The sequence below is a fragment of the Carlito syrichta genome, unplaced genomic scaffold, assembly GCF_000164805.1.
Source record: "Carlito syrichta isolate Samal-C Ts95f unplaced genomic scaffold, Tarsius_syrichta-2.0.1 Scaffold93731, whole genome shotgun sequence".
Classification (NCBI taxonomy): domain Eukaryota; kingdom Metazoa; phylum Chordata; class Mammalia; order Primates; family Tarsiidae; genus Carlito; species Carlito syrichta.
This window is the reverse complement of record NW_007037827.1, coordinates 55,729-75,881: the sequence shown is the minus strand read 5'-3', so window position 1 is coordinate 75,881 and position 20,153 is coordinate 55,729. Positions and strand designations below refer to the sequence as shown.

Below are 20,153 nucleotides of genomic sequence, written 5' to 3'. Positions count from 1 at the left end.
TCAGGCAATCCTTCCACCTCAACCTTCCAAGTAGCTGGAACTACAGGTGTGTGCCACCACGCCTGGCTAATTTTTTGATTTGTTGTAGACATGAGGTCTCGCCAAGTTGCCCAGGCTGATCTCAAAACTGTGGGCTCAGGCAATCCTCTCACCTTGGCCTCCTAAAATGCTGGGATTCTAGACATGAGCCACCACACCCAGCCTAAAAATAAATTTTAAAAACAGTTCAGTGAAATTCAGTTTTGCAAATGAAAAATCAGAGGCAGAGAATATTTTACACTGACCTGGGAAATTAGGTAAAATGTTATTTATTGCTTACTCTCCCAAACCTGCATTACTCATAAGAGCTTTATGTATATAATGTCATTTGCAAGTAACAGGAAATCCTTATTTAGCTGATTTGTTATCTAACAGGAAGTCTGCTGGTAGATTAACTCTAAGGTTAGTTATCTCTGCAGTCCAGCAACATCCAGGGGTCCAGATATCTTCCGTGTCTCTGTCATGTCAGCTTAGCTTGTCTCATACTAGCAGTCCCCACGATTGCAACATGGCTATAGCAGATCCAGGTGTGATAGCTTTCTGCGTTTCTCTCTTTGTGTCTTTTTAAAGAGAGAAAAACCCCATGACTTCCTAAAGACCCCTTGATACTTCTCCACTCCTAACATTGCCCACCCTGAAATCAGACTCTGGCAAGTAGGAGTGTTGATTACCATGAGCACTTGATGCCAATGAAGATTTACCCCTAAACCAAGTTAAGGTCCCACTCCCTGAACACAAAGCCTCATAGGGGAAGGTATTTACCATATCAAAATTATAATCCTCTCTCAGTGGAGAAAAAATATCCATGGCAGCTGTCATCCCTGTTTTCGCAGTTGGGAGACTGAGGCTTGAAAGTTGAGTAACTTGCCACAATCATAGAGCCAGTAAATGTAGATCTGGCCATTGAGCCAGACCTTTCCCACCCAGTCCTTGTCATCAGACTCCATCTCCCAGTCACGGTGATACTCAGCCTCCTGGGCAACCATAACAACTTTTGGGGAGCTTGGTGGTGTTGGCCGTGGGTGTGCAGATATTAACCGTGTTTTATCCCTCCACCTTCCGTAAAATCCCTTAAGGTGGCCACATGGGTTTAGACTGCCAAATAAGGCTGGGAGAATGTAAAGGGGTGGTTAAAATATCCCACCTTTCAATAAATGTATAATGATGTCTGCAAAATAAGAGCAGAAAGAAAACAGCAGATGGCATTTATCGAAGACATAATTGATTAAAATAGTGAACCAGTATCAAAGGACTTGTTACAAGTATGCTTGGTTTAATAGATTCTTAGGTACTATGTCAAAAAAGAAAAAAGTAAAGAAAACAAGTGTGCTTTGTTTTCACATTTTAAAGGAAGAGGCAACCTAATGAAACAATAAAAATAAATATAAAGGAAAAGATTCAAAAGCAAGTTCAGGCAGTGATTTGTCTTCCAGGATGCCCTGAATGACTTTTGCATCCCTTTGGGACTTGGGATTCTCTTTGTAGTATATGTTTCAAGTTACCTGTTTTTTATCATACGAGATTATTCTAGTCACCTGTACAAACCTTTCCTTATTAAACACCACTATATGCAAGGTACTCATATATATATGTATATATATATATATTTTTTATGTCTGTTCTCTGTTCTCTTTAGGTCAGATGTCATGTAATCCTTCCTTTGGTGGCATTGGAAAGGGACATTTAATGAGGGAAGTAGATGCTTTGGATGGCTTGTGTTCTCGCATCTGCGACCAGTCTGGTATACATTACAAAGTATTAAACCGGCGCAAGGGACCAGCTGTGTGGGGTCTGAGAGCTCAGATTGATAGGAAGCTCTATAAACAGAACATGCAGGTAAGAATAGGGCATTAGCCCAAGAAAGAGTGTAATGATGGTTGAACTGCTGTATTTCAGCTAGCATTCTCTTCTGACAGAAAGAAATCCTGAATACACCACTGCTTACTGTTCAGGAAGGAGCTGTCGAAGACCTTATTCTGTCAGACCCAGAGCCTGAGCGCCCCGGGAAGTGCCGTGTCAGTGGTGTTGTTTTGGGTAGGTACTGGCTATAGATGGTAATAACTGCGTGTCAGACACGGTGAGAAATTCATTTTAGAGCTAAGTGTGGAGCTGTTTTGCTTATTCCAGGAAATTGTGCTTTCTCTTCCTGGATGAAGAAAACTATATGAATTATTACGTTTCTCTTTGCATTTTGACTTTCATAAAGCACAGTTGAGTTCTTGACTCATCAGTACCATCTTAGTATAGGACTTTATAGCCTGCATATTTATCTTTTCTCTCTGGCTTTTCTATTGTAATTTCTATTTTTTCTAGTTCTGACTAAATTAAATTTTTTTAATTTATATTTTACCAGCTTATTATATATTTTTTACTTACAAGAGTTATGTATTTTTATCAAAGTAATGCATGCACATAATTTTTTTTAATTAAATGAAATTTAGAAATTTATGTGGAAAAACACCTGTCTCCCTCCTTGGAGACAGCCACTTCAACTTTTTTAGTGGTCACTTTGGTATATACCTCCATATGTTTAAACAGTGTGCTTATATTTTTACTTCTTACAGTCCTTGATAATATCTGTTAACTTTCTGTTAATTTGGCTTCCTTCCATCCTTCTACATAATTATACCATAATTTTTGGTTGATAGTATTTTTGTTATTCTTTTTTTTTTTTTTTTTTTGAGTTGGAGTCTCACTCTACTGCCCAGGCTGGAGTGCAGTGGCATGCTCACACAGCCTCTACTTCCTGGGCTCAGGTGATCCTTCTGCCTCATCCTTCCAAGTAGCTGGAACCACTGGCATATACCACTATGCCTGGCTAATTTTTTGGTTTATTGTAGAGAGACAAGGTCTTGCCATGTTGACCAAGCTGGTCTTGAACCCCTGGGCTCAGGCAGTCTTCCCTCTGCCTCCCAAAGTGCTAGGATTACAGGCGTATTTTTGTTATTCTGATTATTTAAATAATGTTCACTGCAAATCCAAGTAGTATATTATGTTTGTTTCTTTCATATATTTCTATGTTTTGCCTTGGGTTATTATTTGCTTAGTTTTTTGTGTACTTGTCCAACTTTTCATTAGAACTGTCATTTTCTCAGTACTCAAATATTAAATAATCTGTTGATTTTATTTTTTTTCTTTGATACTTCCCTCCCAGAGATATCACCTTCCACAGCCTAGCCCCTGTCCACTATAATCAGGACGATTGGCTTTTGCACACATCTCATTTTAAGATCTTCCTTCACTACTTTGCCACATTAAGCTCTTTGTTTTCTGGAGCCCCGGTCTGTCTTTTTTTTTTTTTGAGTCAGAGTCTCACTCACCCAGACTGGAGTGCAATGGCACACTCACAGCCACTGCAGCCTCGACCTGCTGGACTCAGGAAATCCTTCTACCTCGGCCTTCCAAGAAGCTGGAACTACAGGCATATGCCACCACACCTGGCTAATTTTTGGATTTATTGTAGAGATGAGGTCTCACCAAGTTGCCCAGGTTGGTCTCGAACCCATGGATTCAGGCAATCCTCTCCCCTTGGCCTCCCAAAGTGCTGAGATTATAGGCATCAGCCATCGTGCCTGGTTTTTTTGTTTTTGCTAACTCATTTTGCTGGAGTACATGTTCCAGTAACTCTAAGAAAAGATGCATAGGAAGTAAATTTTTTGAGTCCTTGCATATCTAAAAATATATTGTTTCTCCTTCAGACTTGACGCTTAATTTGGGGATGAGTATAGAATTCTAGACTCAGTCGTTTTTCCTCAGAATTTCGACAGCCTTGCTCCCTTGTCTGTCTTGCTGTTGAGAGGCTCCATGCTGTGTTGATGGGTGTTTTCTTGTACATTCCTTTTTTCTCTCTCTGGAAGCTTTAGGATCTTGCATTTGTCTCTGGTGTCCTGAAATTTCCAAGTGGCATGCCACAGTGAGAAAAGTCTTTTCTCATTCATTGTGGTAAGGTACTCAGTGTTTCCTTTCATCCAGAAATCTGTCTTTGTTTTCTGGATCATTTTCTTCTATTTTTTTGTGTTCTCTTTCTGCAACTCCTGTTCCTTCCCAAATTAGACCTCTAGGTTTCTTCTGTTTTTATATTTTACCATTTTGTCATACTTTCTTAGGAGATTTCCTCAGCTTTATTAAATTCTTCTAATTCATTTTTTAATGTATTATATTTTCCATTTATAAGCAGTTTTTTTTTTTCCTGTTTTCTTAACATGTTCTTGGTTTGTGAATCTTACATTTTTTCTAATCTATGTAAGGATTTTAATTATAAAATTTTGAAGTTTCCTTCTGTTCTGCATATTCTTTTCTCCCAGTTTCTTTATTTTGTTTGCTTGTTTGGGTTTCTCTTTCATGTACACAACTTTCTTCAGATGAATAAGGAACTTTGGAATTTTTAAATAAGGTACCAAAATACTGGAAAGTTTGTGTGTGCACAGTTAATTTTATTCTTTAGTAGTGATTAAGATTTGAAACAGTCTTTTTGTTGGTGAGTCCCCAGATACTGATGTGTGTTAGTTCTCAGGAGAATTAGTTTTCATCGAGGGCTGCCTACTAGCATTCTGTGAACAAAATGGCAGGAGAGGCTGTACTGGGGAATATCATCTTCTAAAAGACACATCTTAAGTCCCCTGTTTTCATTTTCTAATAATTATAGATTTATTAACTTTTTTGAATGGGAAATACTACACATGACAAGTAATTTAAAGGCTATAAAAGTATGCAGAGTGAACTGGAAGTCTCTCTCCTCTACCTTGTCCCCCGCCCACCTCAGCCAGTCTTCCTGCCCAGGAGCATTCACTGTTCAGCTTTTTGAGTGGTCTTTGTGTGTGTATGTACAGATCTTCATGCATATGTATACATAGTTTTTAATTTTTCCACAGGGTAGTAGCATGCTATACACATAGTTCCATACATTTTTCCCCCATGTAATCTGTGTTTGCTTTGCTTTGGGAAGCCATGTTACTTTTTTGAAAGTCTGTGGTTTTTGTCCTGGTTTGTGGTTTTTGTCTGTGGTTACCAAAATGTTAGGACAGGCCCACTGGGGGTGTGGGGTGTCTTGTGTGCGATCCGATGCCACATGAAAGATGCAAAGAATTGCACAGTTAGCTTAGAAAGTATAGTTTATTTAAAAGTAAGTTAGAGAGAGAAGATTCACCTCCCCAATAGGGAAGGGGGCCAAAGCCAGAAAACATGGCCTTGGCCATAGCTCGAAGAGCACATTGCCACACCATAGCTTAGCAAGGCAATGGCAAAATGGCTGCTCATGGTTGAGTCCTTTTAACCATTTCTCTTGGATGGGAGGACGTCATTAAGATGATTGGGTGGTGATCTGCTCCACATCATTACGAAGGGGCAGGTAAGCGCAGATACTGATGTCTGGTGATGGACAGCAGGCAGATAGGTGGGTTAATCACATGAGTCTTAGATCTTGAGGTCTCCAGACATTAGCATCTCATGGCCTCAGGTGGTGGGCTAGATGGAAGGAGACAAGGGAAGGGGGTTTTCCTGCAAGAGACTTTGTCAGACAATTGTAGTCTACAAACTCCTGGATTGAAAGGTGGCCTATTATCATTTCTATGGCTCTGTTCTTGTCTTGCATCTGATGAAGTTCTGCCAAGGGGGTGGGATAGACTGCCACTTGGCCTGCAGCAAAATGTCTGAATGCTTCCTAAAACCTGCCTATTGGAAATTTATCTATGTCTGACCTGTGCTAGATTCAAAGCGTGTCGGGGTAAACTCTAAGCAAAATGGTTATGCTGAGGCAAAAAGACCATGCTAAAATAAGTTTATTCTAGGTTTCTTTAGGTACCTCCTTTCAGATTTTATGTAATATGCTTACTGACTTCTCTCTAAGAACAATTATTAAATTAGTTTCACTTTTTTTTTTTGAGTTGGAGTCTCATTCTGTCACCCAGACTGGAGTGCAGTGGCCGCTCCCGGCCACCGCAGCCTCGACCTGCTGGGCTCCGGCAATCCTTCTGCCTCAGCCTTCCAGGTAGCTGGAACTACAGATGCACACTACCACGCCCGGCTAATTTTTTGATTTATTGTAGAGATGAGGTCTCGCCAAGTTGCTCAGGCGTGTCTCGAACCCGCGGGCTCAGGCAATCCACTCACCTCAAGTTAGTTTCACTTTTTAAAAAATATTTTTTTAATTTAAATAGAGAAGGAGTCTTGCTATAATGACCAGGATGGTCTCAAGCTTCCGGTCTCAAGCCATTTCTGTACCCCCATGCTCCCAAAGTGCTGGGATTACAGGCATGAGTGCCCAGCATAGTTTCATCTTCATTTCCTTTTCTCCTTCCTGTTTCCTTCCTTCTCCATATTTAATGATTATATGATTTGTATTAGTGTAGACCTTTGTGCTCTCAAATTATTTATACCTTACTTAATTTAATATCTTTATCTGTTTATTTATTTATTTATTTTGAGTCCAGGCTGGAGTGGAGTGGCATGCTCCTGGCCACCACAGCCTCGACACGCTGGGCTCCGGCGATCCTTCCGCCTCAGCCTTCCAAGCAGCCAGAACTACAGATGCGCACTACCATGCCTGGCTGGTTTTTGATTTATTGTAGAAACAAGGTCTTTCCAAGTTACCCAGGCAGTTCTCGAACCCGCGGGCTCAGGCAGTCCACTTGCCTCGGCCTCCCAAAGTGCTGGGATGACAGGCTGAGCCACCGAACCTGGCCAATTTAATATCTTTAAATGTTATTTTTGACACTGTCTATGTCTTATAGGCCCAACAATATTTTTATTGTAAATTTTAACCCTTTTTTGAGACAAGGTCTTGCTCTGTTACTCAGGTTGGAGTATGGTGGGGTGATCATAGTTCACTGCAGCCTCAACCTCCTGGGCTCAAGCAATCCTCTTGCCTCAGTCTCCCAAGAAGCTAGGACTGCAGGTTTGCACCACCATGCCCAACTAATTTTTTGTAGAGACAAAGTCTAATTTTTTAGAGACAAAGCCTATGCTGGTCTCGAACTCTTGGCCTGAAGTGATCCTCTTTCCTTGGCTTCCCAAAGTACTGGGATTACTGAGCCACCATACTTGGCCTGTTTCAAGGTGTGTAATTCAGTGCCATTAAATATATTCAGTGTTGTGAGACCATCACCACTGACTATCTTCGGGACCTTTTCATCTCTCCAAACTGATATTCTGTGCCTATTAAACAATAGGTCCCCATTATCCAAAGAATAAACCTCCATTTTACCATAAGGTAGATCTATATGGGGACAAAACCTTAATATGTGGATTTCAACTGTTTCTTTCCTGTTCAGCCCCAAGCTTCATTCCTACATTCCTTAGTTCTCACCTCAGCTTCTGCAACTTCTGAGCGTTTATGGGCCAAATTAGCTCATTCTTTTTTTTTTGAGTCGGAGTCTCACTCTGTCACCCAGACTGGAGTGTCAGTGGCACACTGCTCACAGCCACCGCAGCCTCAACCTGCTGGGCTCAGGTGGTCCTTCTGCCTCAAACTTTCAAGTATCTAGAACTACAGGTGCGTACCACTATGCCCAGCTAATTTGTTTTGATTTATTGTAGAGACGAGGTCTCATCAAGTTGCCCAGGCTGGTCTCGAACGGGCTCAGGCAATGCTCTCATCTCGGCCTTCCAAAGTGCTGGGATGACAGGCTTGACCCACTGAACCTGGCCTAAAATTAGCTCATCCTTATTGGTATCTTCTCTTTAGATACTTGAGTTGTAGCTGTCTTCTCTGCTGGGTCAGTTACCGTTTTTCCATCTATTTCTGTCTTTTTAAAATGTACTGAAATTTCTCATCTTTTAACAAGTTTTTCTCATTACTTGTCCTTTTAGTTGCATATCTGTTTTATCCCTTTGTTTAATTTTCTTGGAGTTTCAGGAGGAAGAGGAAATCATGTGAGGTAATCTGCCATATTTAACCAGAATTCTAAAATTTTTTAACTTTAAAAATTTACTGAGACTAACTTTGCAGTGCTAGTATGATTTTAGGAACACGTGAATTGGTATAACACATTATGTTCTCTCTGCCAGATTTCTTAGGCTCTTGAGAGTGATCACATATAGCCTTCATACTCAAAATACTTTCTTTGGGGTGAGAAAAATGGGTAGACATTGGTCACAAGTTACACATTTTCAGTTATAAGACAAATAAATTCTAGAGATTAATGTACAGCAGGGTAACTATAGGTAATGCATTATATATTTGAAATTCACTAAGGGAGTAGATCTTAAGTTTTCTCACCACACACAAAGCATAGTAGCTATGTGTGGTGATTAGGTACACTAATTGCTTGACAATAGAAATTATACAGGGCATACATCAAAACACCATATTGTATACTTTAAATATATAGTTTTTTATTATACCTCAATAAAATTTGAAAAAATATCTTTAGAAAGCTTTCTCAAGATTCTAAAGACTGAATGTTTTTCTGTAGCTCTAATGTAAAATAATCACATTTCATTGTGATCTGTGGTAACAATTAGAAAACAATTATACTTAAAAAATAAGCCAGGCATGGTGGTACGCATCTATAGTCCCGGCTACTCAGGTGCCTGAGGCAGAAGGATAAGCCCAGGAGGTCCAGGATATAGTGAGCCATGATTGTGCTGCTGCACTTCAGCCTGGGATACAGACTGAAACCCTGTCTCAAAACAAAACAAATAAGTGATTTTACTTTCTTTTTCTTGTCATTTAGTGGATGGAAGCACAGTATATGCAGAGAGTGTGATTGTGACTACTGGGACGTTTCTGAGAGGCATGGTTGTCATTGGCGTGGAGATGCATTCTGCAGGACGTTTAGGGGATCAGCCTTCTGTAGGGTTGGCTCAGACGCTGGAGAAGTTGGGGTTTGCGGTGGGAAGGTTGAAGACTGGGACTCCACCTCGAATTGCCAAAGAGTCTATTAACTTCAGCATTCTAAACAAGCAGACCCCAGATAATCCACCTTTACCGTTCAGCTTTACCAACAAGACAGTATGGATTAAGGTAAGATAATTTATGAAAGCTTGGGTTTACAGCGGATACTAACTAGTCACAGCCAGAGGTGGTCTACCGTTTCTTTGGTTTTTGGCAGCAGTTCACTTTATGTACTGTTGCTCACAGTGCAAAGAAGTGATCCTTAGAAGGAGTTGCTAGCTTGGCAAATTGGGTGCTTCCCCTTAAATTATTAAATTTATTTATTTATATAACTTTACCTATTTTGTAAATTAAGCTTTTTGAAACAATTTCAGACCTGTAGAAAAGTTGTAAGAGTATTCCATCAAACTCCTATAAAACATTAACCTTTTGTTAGTAACTTACCATATTGATCTCTATAGAGAGATAGACGTACTGATATATGTATTTAACGTATAAGACAGTAACATACACATTCTTATTTTTATTCTGAAACAATTGAGAATAAATGCAGAGATCATGAACCTTTACCTCTAAATATTTCAGTCAGCCTGTATATCAGCTCAGCACAAAGACATCCTCTTATATAACCTCAGTGCAATAAAGAAATTCTGGGGGAATTTAACACTGATTCAATGCTGTTATCTAAAATAAAGCCCATAGTCAGCTAACTGTTCCAACATTGTCCAAAGCAACCTTTTTATTTCCTAGTTTAGGATCATATACGATATTTAATTATGCAATATCTCTCTCTCTCACTCTCACTCTGTCACTGCACACTCACTCTCGCTCTCTTTCTCTCTGAGTTGGTGTCTTGCTCTGTCACCCAGGCTGAGTACACCACAGCCTCAGCCTCTGGGGCTCAGGCATTTCTCCCACTTCAGCCTCCTGAGTAGCTGGGACTATAGACACTTGCAGTTGTGCCCAGCTGATTTTTTTGTAGAGATGAGGCCTCACTGTGTTGCCCAAGCTGGTTTCAAACTCCTGGATTCAAGCGATCATCCTACCTCTACCTCCCAAAGTGCTAGGATTAGAGGCATGAAACACCATGCCCGGTTTCTTTTCTTTTCTTTTTTTTTTTTTTTTAATACAGTTAAAGCTTCGCTGTTACCCAGGCTGACCTTGAACGCCTGGCGTTAAGGGATTCTTCCGCCCCAGCCTCCCACCACTTGGGATTACAGGCCTTAAACCCTGCCCCCAGCTTCATTTCTCTTTAGTCTCTATATTCTGGAACAGTCATGATACTGACACTTTTGAAGAGTACAGGCCACTTTTGCCTATCTTTTGAGTTTTAAGGAAAGATATATTGTGTGTTCAGGATTGAGGATTAATAATTGATGGTCCTAGTTTCTGGTGAGTGTTGTTCTAATAAGTGACTTCATGTTTTCTATTACTTTGAGCAGATCGTTTGTATGTTTTTGTTTAGGTAAAATGCAAATTATGATACTTTCTTGGTGTATATATTTTTGTTAACTTTTTATTGTAAATATTCTGATTTTTTTTTTTTTTGAGTCAGAGTCTCATTCCATTGCCCAGGCTGGAGTACATTGGGCATGCTCATGGCCACCCCAGCATCGACCTGATGGGTTCTGGCAATCCTTTCACCTCAGCCTTCCAAGTAGCCGGAACTACAGGCATACGCTACCATGCCCAGCACATTTTTTATTTACTGTAGAGACACAGTCTCACCATGTTGCCCAGGCTGGTCTCGAACCCAGGGCTTAGGCAGGCCTCTTGCCTCCCAAAGTGCTGGGATTATAGGCTGAGCCACCGAGCCCAGCCAATGTTCAGATTTACACAAAGGGAAATAGTATAATAAATCTATTTGTCACCTAATTTCAACAAATTATATTTGGGCATTCTTGTTTCACTTTTCTCGTCAACACTCTTTTGCTGCATTTTAAAGCTGTGATCTAGATATCACATATTTTCACTTGTAAATACTTTGGTATATTTCTTTTTTTTTTGAGTTGGAGTTCATGCTGTTGCCCAGGCTGGAGTGCAGTGGCACACTCACGGCCATCCTAGCATCGGCCTTCTGGGCTCTCGTAAATCCTTCTGCCTCAGCCTTCCAGGTAGCCGAAACAGACCAGGCACAGTGGCTCACTCAGTTCCAGTGCTTTGGAAGGCTAAGGTGGGAGGATTGCTTGAGGCTAGGAGTTTGAGACCAGCCTGGGCAACATAGTGAGACCTCATTTCTATAAAAAAGAAAAAGAAAAAAATGTGTTTTCTAGAACTTCCCTCATTCTAGATTTGTCTGATTGTATTTCTCTGGTGCCTTATCCTATTCCTCTATCCTGTTTTCTGTAAACTGGTGGTTAGATTTAGAGCCTCGCTTAGATTTAATTTCACCTTTTAGGTTTATTTTTGGCAAGAAAATAATAGTACTGGGCATTATGCATAGATTTAATGTCTGTGAAAGTAATTACATACCATGTAGAATTTATTTAAATAAGAGGCAAGCTAGTAGGGAAGCAGAATGTATTGTGTGTGGTTGCTGTTTCTCAGCCAGAAGACCAGCTGCCATGTCACTTGACTCACACCAACCCCCAAGTGGACGAGATTGTCCTGGAGAACCTTCACCTGAATAGTCACGTCAAGGAGACTACACGAGGACCCCGGTGAGAACAGAATGCCAGTGCTCAATTACTTTAAGAAATGGTGTCAACCCTCTTCTGTTTGTTTCAGTTTTTCAAATTTCAATGTCCTGTTCTAGATACTGTCCCTCCATTGAGTCGAAGGTTTTGCGTTTTCCAAACCGTCTACATCAGGTCTGGTTGGAACCTGAAGGAATGGATTCTGACCTTATCTACCCCCAAGGGCTGTCGATGACACTGCCAGCGGAGTTACAAGAGAAAGTGATCACAAGCATCAGAGGCCTGGAGAAAGCGAGAGTGATCCAGCCAGGTGAAGAGGGTCGTGGCCGTCCTTGGGTTGTGTGTGCTCAGGCTCGGCACTGTTTCAACAGGCAACAAGGAGGCCTTCGCCACAGTCACTATTGCTTAGCACTCAGGAGATGAAGCCCAGCATCTGTGTGTCTAAAACAGTCTTTGTTTTTGAAGGACATTTAGTGGTAGCTCTCACCTTTTTACCTTAAGGTGAATCCGCCTCTGTGTTTATTCTGTGTTGTTTATTCTCTGGTCAGGCTATGGTGTTCAGTATGACTACTTAGATCCCCGTCAGATCACTACTTCCCTCGAGACGCGCTTGGTTCAACGGCTTTTCTTTGCTGGACAGATAAATGGCACCACCGGTTATGAGGAAGCTGCAGCTCAAGTAAGAGCAACCTTGTTAAAATGTTACTGTAGACCAGGCTCAGTGGCTCAGCCTGTAATCCCAGCACTTTGGGAGGTTGAGGTGAGTAGATTGCCTGAGCCTGCAGGTTCAAGAGCAGCCCGGGCAACTTGGTAAGACCTCATCTCTACAATAAATTTAAAAAAATAAAAGAAAATGTTACTGTAAACTAAAAGGGACACTTTGGTATTCCTGCTTATTGTATTAGCTACATAGATTAGATACAATTCATAACTGTAAAAAAGACAGTATCTGTGTCAGGATGTATGCAGATGACTTTTAAGATAAGCTTTTAAAAACACTTGTAGGAGCCAGGCTCAGTGGCTCAGCCTGTAATCCCACGCTTTGGGAGGCTGAGGTGAGTGGATTGCCTGAGCCCACGGATTTGAGACCTGCCTGGGCAACTTGGTGAGACCTCATCTCTACAATAAATTTAAAAAATTAGCTGGGTGTGGTAGCACGCGCCTGTAGTTCTAGCTACTTGGAAGGCTGAGGCAGAAGGATCGCCGGAGCCAAGTAGGTCGAGGCTGCAGTGGCTGGGAGCGGGCACTGCACTCCAGTCTGGGTGACACAGTGAGACTCCAACTCAAAAAAAAACACCAAAAAAACACTTGTAAGCTAGATCTGATATTTTATTTTAATTAGATTTATTATATTGCCTCTGAAGTTTAAAAAACATTTAGTATTTAGTTATTTTGACATAACTTTATTACATATAACTTAAAATAATTATTCCTTATAAATGGGAAATTATATTGCTTTTATTTGTAAGTGGAAAAGCTGGAAAAGTCTTACAGGTGAGTTTTTTTAATATATATTTAAAAAAAAAAAAAGAGCAGTCCCTCAGGCTTGTCAGGAATGTTAGCCTTCTGAAGTGCTGCAGTGACCATATTCTATCTCTGAATGTGGGTCACATCTTCCCTCTGCCATGTCCCTTTCAGGCAGTGCCTGCCTTCCTCCTGTCTCTGTTGCTCTTTCTGAGTAGTGTACTGGTTAGGGTAGCCCTTTGTTCAGCTCATAATGGCCTTTTAAACATTCAGTCCTCTTGTAGGGTGTGATAGCTGGAATCAACGCCAGTCTTCGGGTCAGCTGCAAGCCTCCTTTTGTTGTTAGCCGAACAGAGGGCTACATAGGAGTCCTGATTGATGACCTCACCACGCTGGGTACCAGTGAACCCTACCGCATGTTTACCAGCCGAGTGGAGTTCCGCTTGTCACTGCGCCCTGACAATGCCGACAGGCGGCTCACACTGCGAGGTACCTCTCATTGAGTCCTGCAACCTGGTTCGCTCTTCTTTAAAACCTCCAATTATATGGGCCAGACATGATGGTTCATACCTGTAATCCAGCACTTTGGGTAGCTGCAATGGAAGGATCACTTGAGCCCAGGAGTTCGAGACCAGGCTAGGCAACATGGTGAAACCTCGGCTCTACGAAAAATAAAAGAATTAGCCAGGCATGGTAGTGCATACCTGCAGACCCAGCTACTGGGGAGGCTGAAGCAGGAGGATCGCTTCAGCCCAGGAGTTTGAGGCTTCAGTAACCTGTGGTGGTGCTAGTGCACTCCAACTTGGGCAACAGAACGAGAACCTGTCTTAAAAAAAAAAAAAAAAACCACACACACAAACATCAAATTATGTTCTCTCTCTCTCCCTTCCTTAGGATATAAGGAAGCTGGCTGTGTGTCCCAACACCGATATGAAAGAGCTTCTTGGATGAAGTCTTCTTTAGAGGAAGCCATTTCTGTGTTGAAATCCATTGAGCTTTCAAGCTCTAAATGGAAAAACTTAATCCCAGAGGTTTCTATAAGTACGAGTAGAAGTCTGCCTGTCAGGTATGCATTTTTAATATAGATCTCTCTTGCTTTTTATAAAAAATAAAATCATTTCAGAAGGACATTACCTACAATCCCCTATCTATACATTTTAAATGAATGTAGCTTGCTTTTGGCTTCTTTTCACAGTCCTTTAGATGTGTCTCATCTATTTTTTCAGCATTAAAATATGTACATGATCCTAAATTATTAATTTTCATATAAATCTCTTTGTCTCCCGCTGAGCTCTTTTGGTTTGCCTAGCTAAGATTTAGAAGGCTCAGCCAAGAATAGATTGTTCTTCTACACTTAGAACAATGTGGAGTGGTCTCGTCTTGTCTGTTAGCCACAGCAAGAAGACTGCTTGATGAAGCAGTGTTATAAATTGAGTCTTCCCATTTGAAAAATATCAACCAGTTAGGTTGTGAGAAGATACCCAGAGGGTACAACTCTGTGGTTGTCATCATCCCTTAGAAAGTACCTTATGCATGTGGCAGTAGCATCGATCTTTATCTTGAATTTGTATCGCTGGGATATTTGTTCCCTTTTTTAACCCCACTTTCCTTGTGATGGTTTTTATGGACTTAAAAGATATGCCCGTTTTAATGCTGCCCTTTATCTCTCATCTTTCCAGGTATTCCCTCTATTTTCAACAATCTGGTGTTTGTCCTTTTTTGGCTTTCATTTCATTAGGTGTTTTCTAACTTCTGTTCGCAAGTTTTTATTTTCATAGGAATTTGTCAAAACGCTGGTGCCACCCTTTGTGTGTGTGTGTGTGTTTAAGTCTGAGTCACACAGGCTGGAGTGCAGTGGCACAAATACAGCTCACCACAGCCTCAACCTCCTGCTTTATTGTGTGTGTGTGTGAGTGAGAGAGAGTGTGTGTGTGTGTGTGTGTGTGTGTGTGTGTGTGTGTGTGTTTAAGTCTGAGTCTCACTCTGTCACACAGGCTGGAGTGTAGTGGCACAAACACAGCTCACCATAGCCTCGACCTCCTGAGCTCAGGCAATTCTTCCACTTCAGCCTCCCGAGTAGTTGACACTACGGGCTATAGGCACGCGCCACCACACCCAGCTATTTTTTTTTTTTTTTTGGTGTGGAGAAAACAGGGTCTCACTGTGTTGCCCAGGCTGGTTTCAAGCTCCCAACCTTAGGCAGTCCTCTCGCCTCAGTCTCCCAGAGATCTGGGATTACAGGCGTGAGCCACTGCACCTGACCTGTTTTTGCTTTTGTTGGCTATGCCTTTGGTGTCATAGCCAAGAAATCATTGCCACTGTCAGGAAGCTTTTCTGTAGGTTTTCTTCTAGGAGTTTTACAGGGTAAGGCATTACATGTAGGTCTTTAATCCATTTTATGTTCACCTCTGTGTATGCCATAGTATAACTAAATTCTTTTGCAGTGTGAATATCCAACTTTCCCAACATAATTTGTTGAAGAGACTTCCCCCATTTAACCTTTGTCAAAATCATTTTGTTGTATATATGAGTGTTGATTTCTGAGCTCTCTAGGTCTTTTCTGTTGGTCTATATGTCTGTCCTTATGCCAGAACCACACTATTTTGATTACTGAAATTTTGTAATATTTGAAATCAGGAAGTGTAAGTCCTCTAAACCATGTTCATTTTTCCAAGTTGTTTTGGCTATTCGGGGTCCTTTGAGATTCCATATCAAACGTAGGATGAAGTTTTTTATTTCTTAAAAAAAAAAAACCGCAGCAATACCTATTAAACAAATTATAACCAAAAACACGTATAAATGAAGTAAGTAATAGTTACCAGAGCAACAAGTGATCTAGTTAGTTGCACCTAGTAAGTAATTGTTACTAGAGCAACAAGTGATCTAGTTAATTGATCTAGTTAAGAGCAACAAGTGATCTAGTTAATTGCCTTAGGGGAGGGTCTGGATTCAGGGTGGGAGTGGGTGAGGTCAAGAGGGAAGACTTGAGATCAGTGTTAAAGGGTCTGGTATGACTGGTCAGAGCAGCACCAGCACTTCTGAAGACTGGACATTCCTTAAGTTTCCCCCTAGTTTGAGCTCAAGTGCCAGTGAGTCCAGCTACTAGAAGACTCTCCTACTAGGTGCCCCGTGCAGGTGGCTGGAGATCACCATGACAGTCCCCACTCACTGCCTTTATTGCTCCCCACTCCCCTTGGTGGGAGGCTTTAGCCCATCCAGAATGGGTAGTAGAAGTAGAGCCGAGGATTCACTGCCACAAGTTCCCATGTGGGAAAAATGGAAATGGAGACGACACCAAATTAGGAGAAAGACTAGAATGGAAGAATCCTTAGCACCCTGTATCCTTTTCATCAGTTTGTCCTGCAGAGACTTCAGATGCTCCATAGGCTCACAGCTTCTTGTTCTTCCATGGGGAGGTCGGAGAAATAAAGCAGACCCCTGTCATAGCTCCTCACATGCAGAGGGCGTCTCACTCGCAAGACACAAGACTTAACGTGGCTTAGGCCTAAAGCACACTGCCTGTGCTGAGAGATTCAGTGAAACCCTTGTTCTCCCAGGAAAGGGAGGACAAATGGATAGCAACCATGCCACCCTGAGTTGGTGAGAAGACAGTATCAAGTCTCATTGAGTGCCTGCTGTTGTGTAAATGCTGCTACATTTGCACGCTGTACTTAGAGATAAGAGTATCTTATGGCTGGGCTGGGTGGCTCACACCTGTAATCCCAGCACTTGGAGGTAGAGATGAGAGAATTGCCTGAGCAACATGGTGAGACCTCATCTCTCAATAAAAAAAATAAAAAATAAAAATTAGCCAGGCATGGTGGCGCATGCCTGTTGTTCCAGCTACTTGGAAGACTGAGGCGGAAGGATCACCTGAGCCCAGCAGGTCAAGATTGTGGTGGCCACGAGTGTGCCACTACACTCCAGCCTGGGCAACAGAGTGAGACCCTGACTCAAAAAAAAGTATCTTATGATAGTATTTATTTAGTCTGAGAATTTGATATCATCCCAAGGAGTCTTATTCTTAATCTGCCTTGTATGATACGGATCCTTATATTAATGGGCTTGTGTGTATTTGCAGTGCTCTAGATGTTCTGAAATATGAGGAGGTTGACATGGAGTTATTAGCCAAGGCTATTCCAGAACCCTTGAAGAAATACGCTGTGTGCAGAGAGCTAGCTGAAAGACTGAAAATAGAAGGTAGAAAATCATTTTTTACCTAAGATGCCTGTGTATTCTCTTTCCATTTGTTCAAATTATGAATAGACAGCAGACGCCTTAAGACCTCCATGCCAGAAGAAGCCCTTATTACCATAGGACAGATGATGCTCAGTTCCTGTGCTACTCAAAGTGTGGTCCTAGCTAGCAGCATTGCAGTACCTGGGAGTGTGTTAGAAAGTTACCGGACACAGATGCTCATGCCCATGGTCCCAACACTTTGGGAGGCCAAGGCGGGAACATCACTTGAGGCCAGGAGTTTACAACCAGTCTGGGCAACATAGTGGGACCCCTCATAAAAGAAAAAATTTTTTAGCTAGCCAGGTGTGGTGATATGCACCTGTAATCCCAGCTACGCAGGTGGCTTAGGTAGATCACTGGAGCCCAGGAGTTTGCAGCTGCAGTGAACCATGTTTGCACCACTGCACTCTAGCCTGCACAACAGAGCAAGACTCTGTCTCTAGCAAAAGAGAAAAAAGAAAAGAAATGCAAAATCTCAGGCTCCACCTTAGGTTCACTGAGTGAGACTGCATGTTTTGGGGTTTTTTTGGTTTTTTGTTTTTTTTTTTTTAATTTTTATTTTTTGAGTTGGAGTCTCACTCTGTCGCCTAGACTGGAGTGCAAGTGGTCGCTACCGGCCGCTGCAGCCTCGACCTGCTGGGCTCCAGCAATCTTTCCACCTCAGCCTTCCAAGTAGCTGGAACTACAGGTGCATGCTACCACACCCGGCTAATTTTTTTTTTTTTTTTATTGTAGAGATGAGGTCTCGCCAAGTTGCCAAGGCGGGTCTCGAACCCACAGGCTCAGGCAGTCCACTCACCTCAGCCTCCCAAAGCACGGGATTACAGGCTGAGCCACCAAGCCTTGCTGAGACTGCATGTTAACAAAATCCTCAGATGACTTATATGCACATTTCAAGTAAGTGATACTGTAGAGCCTGCCTTAAAAAAAAATTTTTTTTACCTTGAACTTCCTTTTTACATTCTCCCCGTTCTAATTATTTTGTAATAATTAGGAAAATAATACCATCTTTGACTCTGACAATATATAACACTCTACCATTGACAAGTACTTTTTTTGTATCAGGCAAAGAAATTCAGAGTCGCCCCATACATTGTAACACACCATGTGCTCGCATACCCTGGGTCAGTTTACTGACCATCAAAACCATAGCTGTCTTTGGTAGTTACACTGCGTTTTTAAAAGTTTTCATAATGAAAAATTTCAAACATCAAAAACACTGAGAATAGTATTGGCTTCTGCATTTTGATAGAAGGTGATTTTTTTCCTGGGGTGGAAAAAATAATTTTTTATTTTTTGTGGAAATGAGGTCTCTCACTGTTTCCCAGGCTGGTCTCAAACTCCTGGTCTCAAATAGTCCTCCCATCTCAGCCTCCCAAAGTGCTGGAATTATAGGTGTGAGCCACCACACCTGACCATGATTCTGTATTTTAAACTCTGTTTTCAATTTTATTTTACTTTGTTCAATACGTAATTAGATTTAGGTTAGAATAGTACAGAACAACTATTAATTTGTTTATAGGGAGCACTGCCCTCAGTCATGGAGTAGCTTCTGTTTCTCCTTGTTCTTTAAAGATTCTGGCATATGTCCAAACTCAAGTATCTATCCGTGGCTTAACATAAACTATGCTGGGTCAAAATAGGGCCCATGTCAGTGGTGTTCAAATTGCTACTTGGATCCCCCCACTGGACAACAAATTTATTGAGGGTGGAAATCACTGTCAGATCATTCTTGTATTATGTCTCTTGTTTTGCTCTGTATATTTGAGAAATTAGATAGCTGTAGCCTTAGCATATACATTAACTTATTTATTTCTTGATACCCTAAAGAGTCTACTCATAAGTGATAAAATACTACAACGTTTTGTTGCTAATTTGTCTTATTGTACTAGGCTATTTATATGTATTATTTTGTTTGCTTACAACTTCCCTGGGAAGGATAGATATTAGCATCTTTGTCCTGATTTTACAGATAAGTAACTTGCCCAAAATCACACACTGGTAAGTGGTAGAGTTGGGATTTGAACCTAGCTTGTGTAACTACAAAGCCTATGTATTTTGCAACTACTCTTTGTTGCCATAAAGACCCTCAGAAATCACTGGGGCCAGCCCTTACATTTTTTGATAAACTGAGACCCAGAATGATGCCAAGTGCCCATAATCAGAGGGTAGTTAATCCAGAGAGTCAGTTGCAGAGATGAGATTCCCTGCCAACTGATGGAAGAAGCTACCAAAACCTCACCAGACTCCCTTTCTTGAACAGAACAGAATGACCACATCAATTTAGGTTTGGGGGGCGGGTTGTTTGTTTTTTGGGGGGTTTTTTAAGTTGGAGTCTCACTCTGTCACCCAGACTGGAGTACAGTGGCTGCTCCTGGCCACCGCAGCCTCGACCTGCTGGGCTCCGGGGATCCTTCTGCCTCAGCCTTCCAAGTAGCTGGAACTACGGGCGCACGCTACCACACCGGGCTAATTTTTGGTTTATTGTAGATATGAGGTCTTGCCAAGTTCCCCAGGTGGGTCTCGAACCCGTGGGCTCAGGCAATCCACTCACCTCAGCCTCCCAAAGGCGCGGGATTACAGGCTGAGCCACCGAGCCCGGCTCAATTTATGTTTTAAAATACAGGTTTTGCATTCTTTTTTGGAGTCAAGGTCTCATTCTGTCAACCAGGCTGGAATTCAGAGGCACAATCACAGCTCAACACAGCCTCCAACTCTTGGACTCAAGCCCCCAACTCATGCCTCAGCCTCCGAATTGCTGGGACTACGGGCATGTACCACTATAACTCAGCTAGTTTTTTTTATTTTTTGTAGTGAGGAAGGATCACATGTGTTGGTCAGGCTGGTCTCAAACTCCTGGCTTCCAAGCAATCCTCCCACCTCAGTCTCTCAAAGTGCTAGATTACAGGCATGAGCCCCTGGCTGGCATTTTTTTTTCTTCT

The 20,153-nt window shown here is 41.7% G+C and overlaps 1 protein-coding gene across 3 annotated transcripts in view; it reads left to right on the top strand.

Moving 5' to 3' along the window:
• MTO1 (mitochondrial tRNA translation optimization 1) overlaps positions 1–20,153 on the top strand; it is a 28,015-nt gene that overhangs the window by 4,210 nt on the left and 3,652 nt on the right. The window contains exons 2-10 of one of the 3 annotated variants that reach the window (XM_021713960.1): positions 1,676–1,875; positions 1,956–2,073; positions 8,712–9,001; positions 11,420–11,532; positions 11,628–11,890; positions 12,057–12,187; positions 13,257–13,461; positions 13,867–14,038; positions 17,054–17,172. In XM_021713960.1, the coding sequence (XP_021569635.1) occupies positions 1,676–1,875; positions 1,956–2,073; positions 8,712–9,001; positions 11,420–11,532; positions 11,628–11,890; positions 12,057–12,187; positions 13,257–13,461; positions 13,867–14,038; positions 17,054–17,172 (1,611 nt within the window). The remainder of the gene's footprint in view (positions 1–1,675; positions 1,876–1,955; positions 2,074–8,711; positions 9,002–11,419; positions 11,533–11,627; positions 11,891–12,056; positions 12,188–13,256; positions 13,462–13,866; positions 14,039–17,053; positions 17,173–20,153) is intronic. The other 2 variants (XM_008061168.2, XR_002482139.1) reach the window with 2 other exon arrangements.